This window comes from Carassius carassius, chromosome 17, assembly GCF_963082965.1.
Source record: "Carassius carassius chromosome 17, fCarCar2.1, whole genome shotgun sequence".
NCBI classification, from domain to species: domain Eukaryota; kingdom Metazoa; phylum Chordata; class Actinopteri; order Cypriniformes; family Cyprinidae; genus Carassius; species Carassius carassius.
In genome coordinates this window covers 31,290,642-31,303,041 of record NC_081771.1, presented here as the reverse complement: position 1 = coordinate 31,303,041, position 12,400 = coordinate 31,290,642, and the positions used below count along the sequence as shown (strand labels likewise).

Here is a 12,400-nt window from a genome sequence, read left to right as displayed (position 1 = left end):
CTCCCTGTCCATCAAGAACAAAGCCACGCCCCTAAACCACTTTGGCTGATCTGAGTTAAAGCTTCACCATCTCTCACGTCCTTTCCACAGGCTGTCCGTCTCAAACAAATCAGTTGAGCAGATGTGGGATGGGAGGAAAAGCAATCTGTGTTTTTTAATGTGTGCTCTGGATGTAGTCCTTCTGTGTAATATGCTGGTGTCATTTACATGCCATTTTGATTGTACAGGACAGCTCAAGCCACCTTGCTATTGACCCAGAAGCAGTTCATATTTCAGCCAATGAGCATGTCCGTTCACTGCTTATATCACTGCCGCTAGTCTTAGCATATAGCATGGTGTTAAAAGCTTAGTGCTTTCTCCTTCGCCTTCTATTTCTCTCATGCTTTGGGTTGTTATCATGTGTGCCCATCTTCCAAATGCCTAAAAACTGTGTGAAACAAAGTATTTTTGTTCCTCAGTTCAGCCAAACAAAACCAAACAGGCCAATAGAAATCTCTGCTATCGGTTCATCCTCTCTTTCTCCCTGCAGGAATGCGGGAACACCCTCCAGTTTCTGTCAGTGCTTTGGCTGACCACATTGAGCGGCTGAAAGCCAACGACGGCCTACGCTTCTCACAGGAATATGAGGTAACTCTTCCCTAGTCATGTCAAGATTGTCCGTCTAAACAACCTTGAGGAGAATTGAGGAGAAATACCTTCTGTTAAAGCCACAGAGGGATAATTGCTTGACGTCCTTCAAACATCAGAAATTTACATAAAATGTATGCAAGTTAGATAAATCTGGACAATGAGGGGATAACACATCCATTATGGATAACTTCTGCAGCTGGAAAACACTTGCGCTTGTTCTGACCTACATCTGCATGTGTGGAACATGTAAATTGTAGGACAAGACACTGAAGATTAGAGTAAAGGAGACAGTGGATTTATTATGGCTGAACATTTAAAGCAGATCAGTTATAAATAGAGCTCCAAAATACAGTACTGGGGAAGCACATTCATTTAGGCAAGGCAAGTTTATCTATATAACACATTTCATAAACAAAGGTAATTCAAAGTACTTTACATAAAAGGAAGTAAAATAATCATAAACAATATATAATAGCAACAATAAAACAAGGAATTTAAATTTTGTTTTAATTAATTTAAAAGTTAAAAACAGAAAATGATTATACATAAAGTATGCAATGCATACAGTGCAATCAATTCATTAAATAAATACACAGCTAAACAGATGAGTCTAGATTTAAATGTGACTAATGTTTTAGCACATCTGATCTCTTCTGGAAGCTGGTTTCAACTGCGGGCACATAATAGCTAAAAGCAGACTCCCCTTGTTTTGTGTGAACCCTTGGTATCTCTGTCTCGATACTAATGATCTGACTGTTAGGTTTATATTCAGTGAGCATATCTGCAATGTATTTAGGTCCTAGGCCATTGAGTGTAAAATAACATCCATGAGACGTGAAAGTGAATTGAGTTCTTCCATTGCTAGTTTGGCCAGACATTTGTTTTATGGTTTCTCTTTAGAAAGAGATTCTCTCATCTGAACCCTATGTAAAGCTACCAAACACAGTTTTTTATGCTTTACGTGTTAGTTAGGGGAATATCTATTCAAAATAGCTGAAACCACAATAATAGACCAACTTTATCTCTGAAACACTGGAGAAACTGGCAATTAACTGAAAAATCCAGTGATTAGTTATTTTGTCAGAAGCATTATTGCTTTAAAATATGACCTTTGTTAGATTGATGAACCACAACTACTGCAACAAGTTTCATAAAGCCAGCCAAACATAAAGGAAGAGCTAATTTTGAGCCAGAGGTTGAAATTTTTGTGTGCAGAATTGTTCAGAAAGTCAGCCGATGGCCTGTGGCCGACTATCTGATGCTGTGACTACTCCATCACAGACAAACAGCTAAATGTGTTCACCATACAATCTCAGAAAGATTGTATGAATGTGAACTCTTCAACATCTCATGTTCAGCAAGTACTGCTCTGCATTACTCAAATGTGCTGCAATGACACTAAGAACTTGTGCATCTTCATAATACTACAAGTTACACATGGATTTACAGATATTCCACAGACACACACACACACCTCAATTTAGGTTCCCACTGTGACACGAGTCCCCATGAGTCTGTGTGTTTTCAGGTTTAAGTCCCCACCAGGATATATAAGCCTGTTCACACACACACACACACACATCAGCAACTCAGGCAGTACCCAAATCACCAGAGCTTGAAATTAAAGTTGGGAAACAACTCTATTATGAGTGTAATGAGTGTAAGAGTCACCTGCTATATTAGACGGCTAATCCTGCAGTGTGTGTGTGTGTGTGTGTGTGTGTGTGTGTGTGTGTGTGTGTGTGTGTGTGTTTGGGGAAGGGGCGGGACTCTGCTGCCTGCTTGAGTTGTTATTGTACATTGAGCAGCTCTTCTGAGTACTTAAACAATCAAGACAAAAATAAAGACATCAAATACTGTCGGAGCAACAGTGATCTAATCAAACGCCAAATGGCTCACATTAAAGAGCAATACAAAAGAAGCTAACAGGATAAACAGATAAAGACAGGCTTATTGGGAGGGAACTGTGTACAAAGATGGAGAGAAAGTAATATATCTGTAGGTAAATAATAAGATAGCGATAGATCAGTGTGAGCCTGTCATCTGTGGGAATGTCCTCCTGAGTACAGCATGCATTTAATTTAATATACACTACAATTCAAAAGTATATATATATATATATATATATATTTAATAGTGATTTCCCAATATTATTGTTTTCACTGTACTTTTAATAAAATAAATGCAGCTTAGATGGACAGAAGAGACTTCTTTCAAAAACATTAAAAGACCTTCAGTCGAGCTCATCGAAGCTTGTTGGTACATTAATATTAACTTTGTGAATGTATTTCACCTCTAGAGACATTTTTAAAAAGTAAATCCTTCTTTTATAATGGAGAGCAACCACAGATCAGGACAGAGCTAACAGCAGACGAGGACAACACATCCTCAGATCATACATACACCTGCATTAAAATCTGTGATGTTTTTAACAGGGAAAAAACAGGAGACCACTGAATAAGGCAAGAATAGCCACTCATACAGTAGACAGAGACGAGAGAGAAGATTCCACTATATAATGTGACAGAGTGACACTATAATGTGTTATTCAAATGAATATTTTATTGCTCAGATGTTGCTGTTTCATTGCTCAGGAGACTTGACATACTGTAGGTCAGAGTTATGTTATATTCACACCACAAACCCATTGGTCTGAAGTACCGCTCCTCATGTATATTAACTATCACATATGGATGAGAAAGAACCGATGGTGGATGCAGAGAAACATTAATATAATATGAAAAATGCATCAGTTCCATCTGGAGAGGTGTCATGCAAGTCCAAGATATAGAAGTTGTGCGAACAAACTGACAAAACTCATCACAAACTCTTGATTAGCTGTTATCGTGTTGCGTTTTGGCCTCCAGATTCCCAGATTCATTGTTGTGAATATTACTGTGCCAGGTTAGCACACAATGTTAAGATACGAAACACATAAAAGCAATTAAGGCTTGTGTGTGTTTATTATAAATGCATTGACGCAGCCTTTGCCAGAGATCAATACAATTCTCATGACAAACACATAATCATACATAACCACAAACAAATGCACACAATCTGTGCTGTGAGACAGATTAAGCTGACAAACAATCATTTGAAATATGGCAGATGTATAGTGATTAATGATTATTACACAATGATTATCACAATCCATCTGTTAGTAGACAGAAGTTCAGCCTTTGGTTGCTCTTTATTCTATATACATCTAGAGTAATGTCACATTGCCCTTAGAATGAACTGTACATGTCACCATCCACCATCTTTTAAGAGGATTCTCATCTCACGTTCAAAAGATTGGGTTTATCAAGACTTTTTTTAAATAAATTAATAGTTTTATTCAGCAAGAATACAAGGATACATCTATAATGTTATAAAAAGTTGAGATGTCCGTTTCAAATCAATGCTGTTTCTTTAATCTTTGCACAAAATGCATAAAAATATGCGGTAGTTTTTAACATTGCTTATAAACAGAAATGTTTCTAGAGCAGATTTCTGAAGGACTATAGTAATGATGCTGGAAATTCAGCTTTGCATCAAAGAAATAAATTGCATTTTAACATATATTCACACACTAAACAGGTCTTTTAAAATGTAATAATGTTTTACAATATTACTGTTTTTACTGTATTTTTGGTCAAATAAATGCAACCTTGGCAAAAAATATCTTAACTGACCCCAAATTTTTGAATGGTATTATGTTTCATATAGATGATATGTTTTGTTTATTATAATTGATAGCGTCTCATAGCTGCAGTAATGTGATGCAGGGAGACATCTGAACCTCACCCTCTGACCCGTTATCTCATCGCTATGATAACAGCAGGGCTGGATTAGGCAGGTCTCTAAAGCGCCGGGCGTGATCGTGGGCAGGTCAAGGTAGAGATTCACTGTGTGGTGCGTCTGCTAGATTTTGCAGCATCAGTTCCTGCTGTGCCAGACTCATCTTACTATGAATGATTCATTGGTGCACATTATTCCATGGCTTTGTAAACTTTCATCAAACTGAAATGAAACTTGCTCCACCTTTACTTTGACTTTAGTTTTTGGCTGATGTCACCAAACCCTCTTATTTTTTAAACCCGTTTTCTCTAGTCACCTGTCATATGAGCTTCCAGAAACCTGCTGGAAAACAGTCTGCAGAGGATTTAAATGATGTGAAAGAATGATTAACTCTTTCTCCTTCTCATGTGATGTTTAGTATTCGAACTGGATAATTTCAAAGGTTAAATGTGTCTATTGTCTTCCTTTGTTGGTCAAGCTTTCTAACAAACATTCTCATGTTTTGTCTTTCTGTTCTGTAGTCTGTTGACCCCGACCAGCAGTTCACCTGGGAAAACTCCAACCTGGAGGTCAACAAGCCCAAGAACCGCTATGCAAACGTCATCGCTTACGATCACTCCAGAGTCATGCTGACCCCCATTGATGGTGAGTCCAAAAAAACACATATTTATACCAGTTTGAGGTCCGAGGGCCCTATCATACACCCGGTGCAATGCTACGCAAGGAGCAGTGTAAGCGTGTTTGCTAGTTTCAGTACAGCGCCATTCGCATTTTCCCATCCAGCGCCACATCGTTTAATTAGCAAATGAATTTGCGCCCATTTGTGCGCCCATGGGCGTGCTGGTCTAAAAAAGAGGTGTGTTCAGGCGCATTGCTGGTGCATTGCTATTTTAAGAAGCTGAAAATAGACTGCGCCATAGACCAACTCAAACCTGGTCTAAAGTCTAAAGTCAATGTTTTTTCTTTGTTATTTAAAGAGCGTACACGCTGCTTATTAAACACAGGGACAAACAGCAGCACACAAACATGCCAAATATTACAAATTAAAGGATTGCAATGCATAAGAATGTAGGTTAATTAAATATATATAAATAGAAATATATATATATAAATGCCTACATGTCATCATGGATAGTCATCGCATGTATCAGAATTAGGCTATTATCTATTTGCTCGCACACGAGTAGCTCTGTTTCATCTCTGAGACGTGTTCTGTCTTTGCGCTTGACAAATTCTGCCATGCAAATTGCAAATCCGCTCTTAAAGGGAATGGAAGATGAGACTCTGATTGGTTTATTGCACGTTACGCCCAAAAAATACCCATTACTCAATAAGAGAATAGGGACAACCCGTTTAGACCATTCGCCCGGGCGCGCCAACTGTTTTTCCGTCGTTAAAATAGCAAAAGTGGATTTGGACACCCTGCGTTTAGATCGTTAAAATAGGCCCAAAATGTTTGAGGTCACTGAGATTTTTTGAATGCTTTTTTGAGTCTCTTCTGCTCCCCAAAGCCAAGTACACCCAGCTGCAGCCTGCAGATCGAGGCGGGGCTGCACCTGGGGCGGGGTTGCACCTGCAGCCCCGCCCCACACCTACTCTGATTGGTTAGATCGTCTTTCATTGACTAACATGATAGGAAATGTGTGCAAAGTTGGTGTAGGACAGATAATGCTGTTTAATAAGCTAAAAACGCTGTACAGTTTTACAAAGCCTTTACTATGATGCAGTTTATTGTTAACTTGACTCACTATGTCTGATTTATTGAATCAAGAGATGTTAGCTGCTGCAAGTTTACTCTTCTTTACCAGATTAATTCACAAATGAATAATTGGGACACTCTAAAAGCACGCTTAACGTGAAAGTACGTGGCTTTATGCATTAAAACGGTGTTTTAAAAAGACCAAACTCAGTAAACAAATTATTAATAAAGCATTCTATTCACAGACAAGCAGATATGAGCACAGAACACGAACACAAAGTGTTTAATTTCCACCCATAACCTGCTTGTCTGTAAATAAAATGTGTTATTAAAAATGTTTACTGAGTTTGGTCTTTTAAAAACGCTGTTTTAATGCATTAAGCCACATTAAACATAGAATGTCCCGAATTATTCCAGCTGATTGAAAAGAATCGGCTCAATGGTCACAAAATGGATATCGGAGAAGATACCAATTTAATATAAATAGATGATACTTTATAAAGTTTATCTCAATATTTGACAGTGGCTGTGAGACTGCACTAAAATAAGAGCACAATTATCATTAAATTGTGTTTGTTACTATAGCAACGGTTTACAGGTATGTCCTTTCTGAATCATCACTGGCCGATAGAAATAAAAGTTTATCGATTTCTTCACTTTCAAATAATGGAGGAGCAGCATATTTTCCTGAAATAAAGGGGAGAAAAAGTCTATGTTTTGCAATGTAGTAAAGAAAATTTAAAGTTTCATAAAAATTGAATTGGCAGACACATTAGAATATTGCAGTGTCATTTATCAACTGCATGACGGATAATTATATGTAACAATAATTGTCTTGTCATGCTATATAATTTAAAACAGTAATAATACACCCCTTTCATTTTCCTTTCTTATACTCTGATGATATGAAATAATCATATTTTCTAAAATTATTTAATTCATAATTCATTCTTCTATCTGAAGACCTGATCGTCTTACTGTGGATAATCAACCCAATTAATTTACTATATTCGTATGTTAGCCTAAAGATCAGCTTAATTTAACAAAACAACCATTTCAGGGACATGGCGAGTTACAGGCTAATGTTTTTTCTTCTTCTTTTGTGCAATATGAAGGCTTTATGAAACTGTACAGCGTTTTTAGCTTTTTAAACCGCATTCTCCGTCCTACACCAACTTCGCACACATTTCCCATCATGTAAGTCAATGAAAGACGATTGAACCAATCAGAGTAGGTGTGGGGCGGGGCTGCACGTGCAACCCCGCCCCAGGTGCAGCCCCGCCTCGATCTGCAGGCTGCAGCCGGGTGCTTCTCCCCAAAGCTGCATTGATTTAATCTAAAATACAGTGAAAACACTAATACTGTGGAGTATTACCATTTAAAATTACTATTTTCTATGTGAATAGATGGTAAAATATAATTTATTCCAAAAATTATCAATGCTGAATTTTCAGCATCATTCCTCCAGTCTTCAGTGTCACATGATTCTTCAGAAATCATTCTAATATGATGCTATTTGCTGCTCAAGAAACATTTCTGATTACTTTCGGTGTTATAATAGTTGTGCTCATTATGCTTTTTTTCAAGGTTCTAGAAAGTTCCAAAGAACAGCATTTATATGAAATAGAAACCTTTTGTTACATTGTACTGTACATGTCTTCACTGTCTCTTTTGATCAGTTTAATGCATGATTATGAATGCTGAATTAAAGTATTAATTTCTTAAAAAAGCATCTTAATACTGACCTCACACTTTTAAACAGTAGTGTTTGTAGCTTGACGTCAAAATGAAGAGTCATTCAGGAGTGACCAGTTCTGCACAGAATCTGCGGCCACTGAATTCTGTGAAAGTCTAAATCATGCCTTTTTATTAAACATTTAGGATAATTCCAAAGTACTTTCAATGCTGTTTAATATATTTAAAAAAAGTGTTTTAGATTAGCAGATTCCACGTGGGCTTATCAATGTCATTATTACAATGAGGCCTTCTTAGTGTGTTAACTCTGCACTGCTGAACCGCAGGTGTACCTGGGAGCGACTACATCAATGGAAACTACATTGACGGCTACCGCAAGCAGAACGCCTACATCGCCACTCAGGGTCCTCTGCCCGAGACGTTCAGTGACTTCTGGAGGATGGTGTGGGAGCAGAGGACCAGCACTATCGTCATGATGACCAGACTGGAGGAGAAGAGCAGGGTGAGAGTTCACTCCTCATCTCGTGTTGTCTGGTTCCTGCCCCAAAGAGAGACACAAACGGGCTTTGTTATGACAAGAGATCATCATCTGTCAGGAGAGCGTATTGGGCTTTATATGGAATTAAATAAACAATCGAAAAGAAAATAATTTATAATGACCATTAATCATTATAAAGATCACAGCAAATGATGACAGAGATTATATTTTTGAATTTCTAGGATGTCAGATAATATCCCAAAAGCCTCGGGAACACATGCAAACACATGCCCTGCCTGTGAATTACATAGGACAGGAAGTGAGCGTAAGTGTCCTCACAGGACTGTTGAACAGGAAGTGATGTGTGTGCATGTGTGTTTGTGAGAGAGGGAGGAGTCACCTGCCGTGTGACCAGATGGTCATTCTGTTTTTCCTCCACATGGTCAAGCTCAATATACATGAACGCAAGCTTTCTAGTGGAATTACAGTATGTACCTCACGAGTCACGATTATATTATAATTTTCTGTATAATATCAATTGATGAGATACAGTACATATGGATAAATTTTCCATTTTATAGTCCATTTTAGCTCAAGTCCATTAAATAGCATTAATAGATACAACTTTTTAATAATATATTGGCAAATCAACATTAACTGAGATTAATAAATGCTTTAGAAGTATTTTAAAAAAATTATTTTTACTAAAGTAGTTAACTAATATTAACAAATGGAGGTGTTACCAAAAATTATAATAATATTTATCATGCTTTTTTGATATGGTGGCCAATATTGTAGATCAGTACTACACAAATGTAATTTTATTGATTTATGTGTGTATTTATTTATTTTTCTGCAAAGTCTAATTCTAGAATATATGCTTATTAAAGTCATTAAAATGTTTTAATAAACACTGTAATACACAGTTGCAGTGCTCTGTTGTCACAAATATATTGTGCATCTTAAGAAGAAACAGGATGATATTCATTCCACAATAGGAATTGCCTTTATTTTCTTCTTTAATTCAAATGAAAGGTTTGATGAACCGGACACCTGGAACATCCTCAATTGGGAAAATGAAAAAAAAAATATTTCACTTTAAAGATGCAAAAAAAGATGAAAAATCTGGGAATTGGGTTAATCAGCCATATTTATTAATTAGCTTAAATAAGTGCACAGATTGTACCTGTTCTTTGTTGAGGAAGAACAGCAGTGTTTACATAAGCCCAGATGGGTCACGCTAATGCATCTCAACCCCAGACCTGTGTGTGTGTGTGTGTGTGTGTGTGTGTGTGTGTGTGTGTGTGTGTTCACAGTATATGACCCGTGTGTGTTTTCAGAGTCAGAGGTTCATCCACAGTTCTGGCCTGTCTGTGGTGCGTGATGCCCCCATCTGCTTCAGATTCAGCCGTCTCCTGTGCTCTTGTGGCCCCTGATGTGTGATGTTTGTGTGTGTCTGTGATTGCAGGTGAAGTGTGATCAGTACTGGCCGAGCCGTGGAACAGAGACATACGGCATGATTCAAGTGTCCATGCTGGATACAGTGGAGTTAGCCACCTACAGCGTCAGGACCTTCGCTCTCTATAAGGTCTGTGTGTGGCGGTTTATAGATGATATAACTGACATTTATTTTGTTTTTCTTTTGTTTTTGATTGTACCAGCAGTCAGAAATTATTTGATTTAAATTGTATTCTGTTGAAAAATATAATGTAATGAAAAACTTATACACAAAACAACCAGAAAATAAGTTTTAGATGTTCCTTTTGATTTATGTCTGACACATTTTTTAAACTGAAAAAATTCCTCAAAAACATCAAAATTTAATTAACAGTAAAAGACAATTCTGCCAATTGTAACTTATAGTCTGCTAGGATACTAGCAACATTAAATAATAATAATAATAATTAGAACAATTATATAGGCTTTTATAGTAGATTAAATAATGACTGTACATTTATATTTAACTTATTATATTTTACAATATATAGATTAATGCAAATTTGTAAACGGTCGTAAGTTAACAAGCCCACAGTTGTGATGTAACAAACTTTATGATTTCTGATTGATTTGATTTATTTTTATTTTTTATTTTTTATTTTATTTTTTGCAGTTTAGTTTGTGGTTAAATTGTGGAGGGAGATTAATATTATAATTCTATATATGTAATTAATTTTAATATGTATTATAAATAATAATTAAAATTATTATACATATATTATTTTATATTGTCTTAACAAGACAAACCCTTTTTCCATCACATACTGTACAGTCAAACCAAAAATTATTCAGACACCAGTTAAAATTGTTATCTTTTTCTTGATAAAAAAAAAGTTCTTGACATATTTTATTACCATTTTCTAAACTATAGCAATATAATGTGTCTGAATATATTTCGGTTTGACTGTATGTCTTTAAATCTCTTGACACAGAATGGGTCAAGTGAGAAACGGGAAGTTCGGCAGTTCCAGTTCATGGCCTGGCCGGATCACGGCGTTCCCGAATACCCCACGCCAATCTTAGCCTTTCTACGCAGGGTCAAGGCCTGCAACCCACCTGACGCCGGACCCATGGTGGTGCACTGCAGGTGGAGCATGATCTGCGCTCACGTATCTATTAGCATGCACATGTGTCTGTGAGTTCACTCTACATCTGTGTTTCCCATGGCAGCGCTGGCGTGGGTCGGACGGGCTGTTTTATCGTAACAGAGGCCATGCTGGAGCGGATGAAGCATGAGAAGTCGGTGGATATCTACGGTCATGTGACCTGCATGCGTGCTCAGAGGAACTACATGGTGCAGACAGAAGATCAGTATATCTTCATCCACGAGGCCCTGCTGGAGGCCGCCACCTGCGGGAACACAGAGGTCCCGGCACGGAGCCTGTACACACACATCCAGAAACTCACACAGGCGTCACCCGGAGACACCGTCACTGCCATGGAACTGGAGTTTAAGGTCAGAAAACACACACAAATGGCATCCTTACCTGCCACGACACAACAGGGTTCCAGTTTTCTCGTCTCACTGAAGGCAAAACACAGCATGAAAGCACAAAATCACAGCCGATCAGAATATGTCTGATGTTTAGTGTACAGCTCTATGGAACCAAAAGACAAAGCTATGCCTTGTTGCTTGTTAAAACATCTGATTAACATGCAAAGGATGGTCATCTTGCCTCATTTTTGGAGCTGGGAACAGGGTTGTTGTTGTTGTTAACTAAAACTGTTTTGTTAAAAGATATACAGCTGATATAAACTGAAATATAAATATTGGATGATAACAAACTAAATTATAAGTGCTTCATAAATGTTTCTTATTATGACAAATAGGTTTAAGCTCAAGCATTTAAATTACCAGGTATAAGAATCAGCATTGGTTATTGATAATGAAATATAAGGAATGCTTGAAGTGAAGTAAACTTAATAATGTTGATTATTAAATTAACAGGAAATAAATAAAAACTAAAATTGAATGAAAAACAGAATTACTAAAATGAAACCTGAAAATTGAAAAAATTAAAGGTTACACTTAAAATCAGGTCTCATTTGAAAAAACAAATTAAGTTAAAAATATCCTAACTAATTGTTGACTAAGGTTAACATTTTAATAGTGTATAAGTAAATGTTAAACTTAACATTAACTAAGATTAATAAAAGCTATGCAAGTACTCTTCTTGTTTAATAATATAGTTAAATAATGTAAACAAATTAAACATTATTGTAAAGTATTAACATAAAATCATTCAAATATGAATAAACAATATAATAGTAAATAAGTAACAATAAATAACACTGATTGGGAATCAAGAACAAGTTATGGTTAAGCTTATTAAAAGGTTATTTCATTTTCAGTAATGCTACACTAGAACAACAATTAAAAAAACTGCTATAGAAAGAGAAAAGACATGCACGCTGAAGTTTTACCAAAGCAAAAGTGCACATTTGAACAGCTCAAACAGTAGGTTGGTGCTGATGGAGAAGCTGACGGGCCGTATCTGTGACTGCGGAGAGAGTTATAGCTGCTGCATGCATGAAAACACTCCTTTAACATACAGCAGCCGTCCTCAGACACGCTCCACAGCCCGGATGATGAGACTCAGAGCTGCTTTACATCGAGGATG

The 12,400-nt window shown here is 36.9% G+C and overlaps 1 protein-coding gene across 5 annotated transcripts in view; it reads left to right on the top strand.

Annotated features, from left to right (window-relative positions):
* LOC132090940 (receptor-type tyrosine-protein phosphatase F-like) overlaps nt 1-12,400 on the top strand; it is a 219,516-nt gene that overhangs the window by 193,099 nt on the left and 14,017 nt on the right. For all 5 annotated transcript variants that reach the window (XM_059497709.1, XM_059497708.1, XM_059497707.1 and 2 more), the window contains 6 exons: nt 530-627; nt 4,932-5,055; nt 8,131-8,306; nt 9,751-9,870; nt 10,712-10,866; nt 10,950-11,235. In XM_059497709.1, coding sequence (XP_059353692.1) covers nt 530-627; nt 4,932-5,055; nt 8,131-8,306; nt 9,751-9,870; nt 10,712-10,866; nt 10,950-11,235 — 959 coding nt within the window. The remainder of the gene's footprint in view (nt 1-529; nt 628-4,931; nt 5,056-8,130; nt 8,307-9,750; nt 9,871-10,711; nt 10,867-10,949; nt 11,236-12,400) is intronic.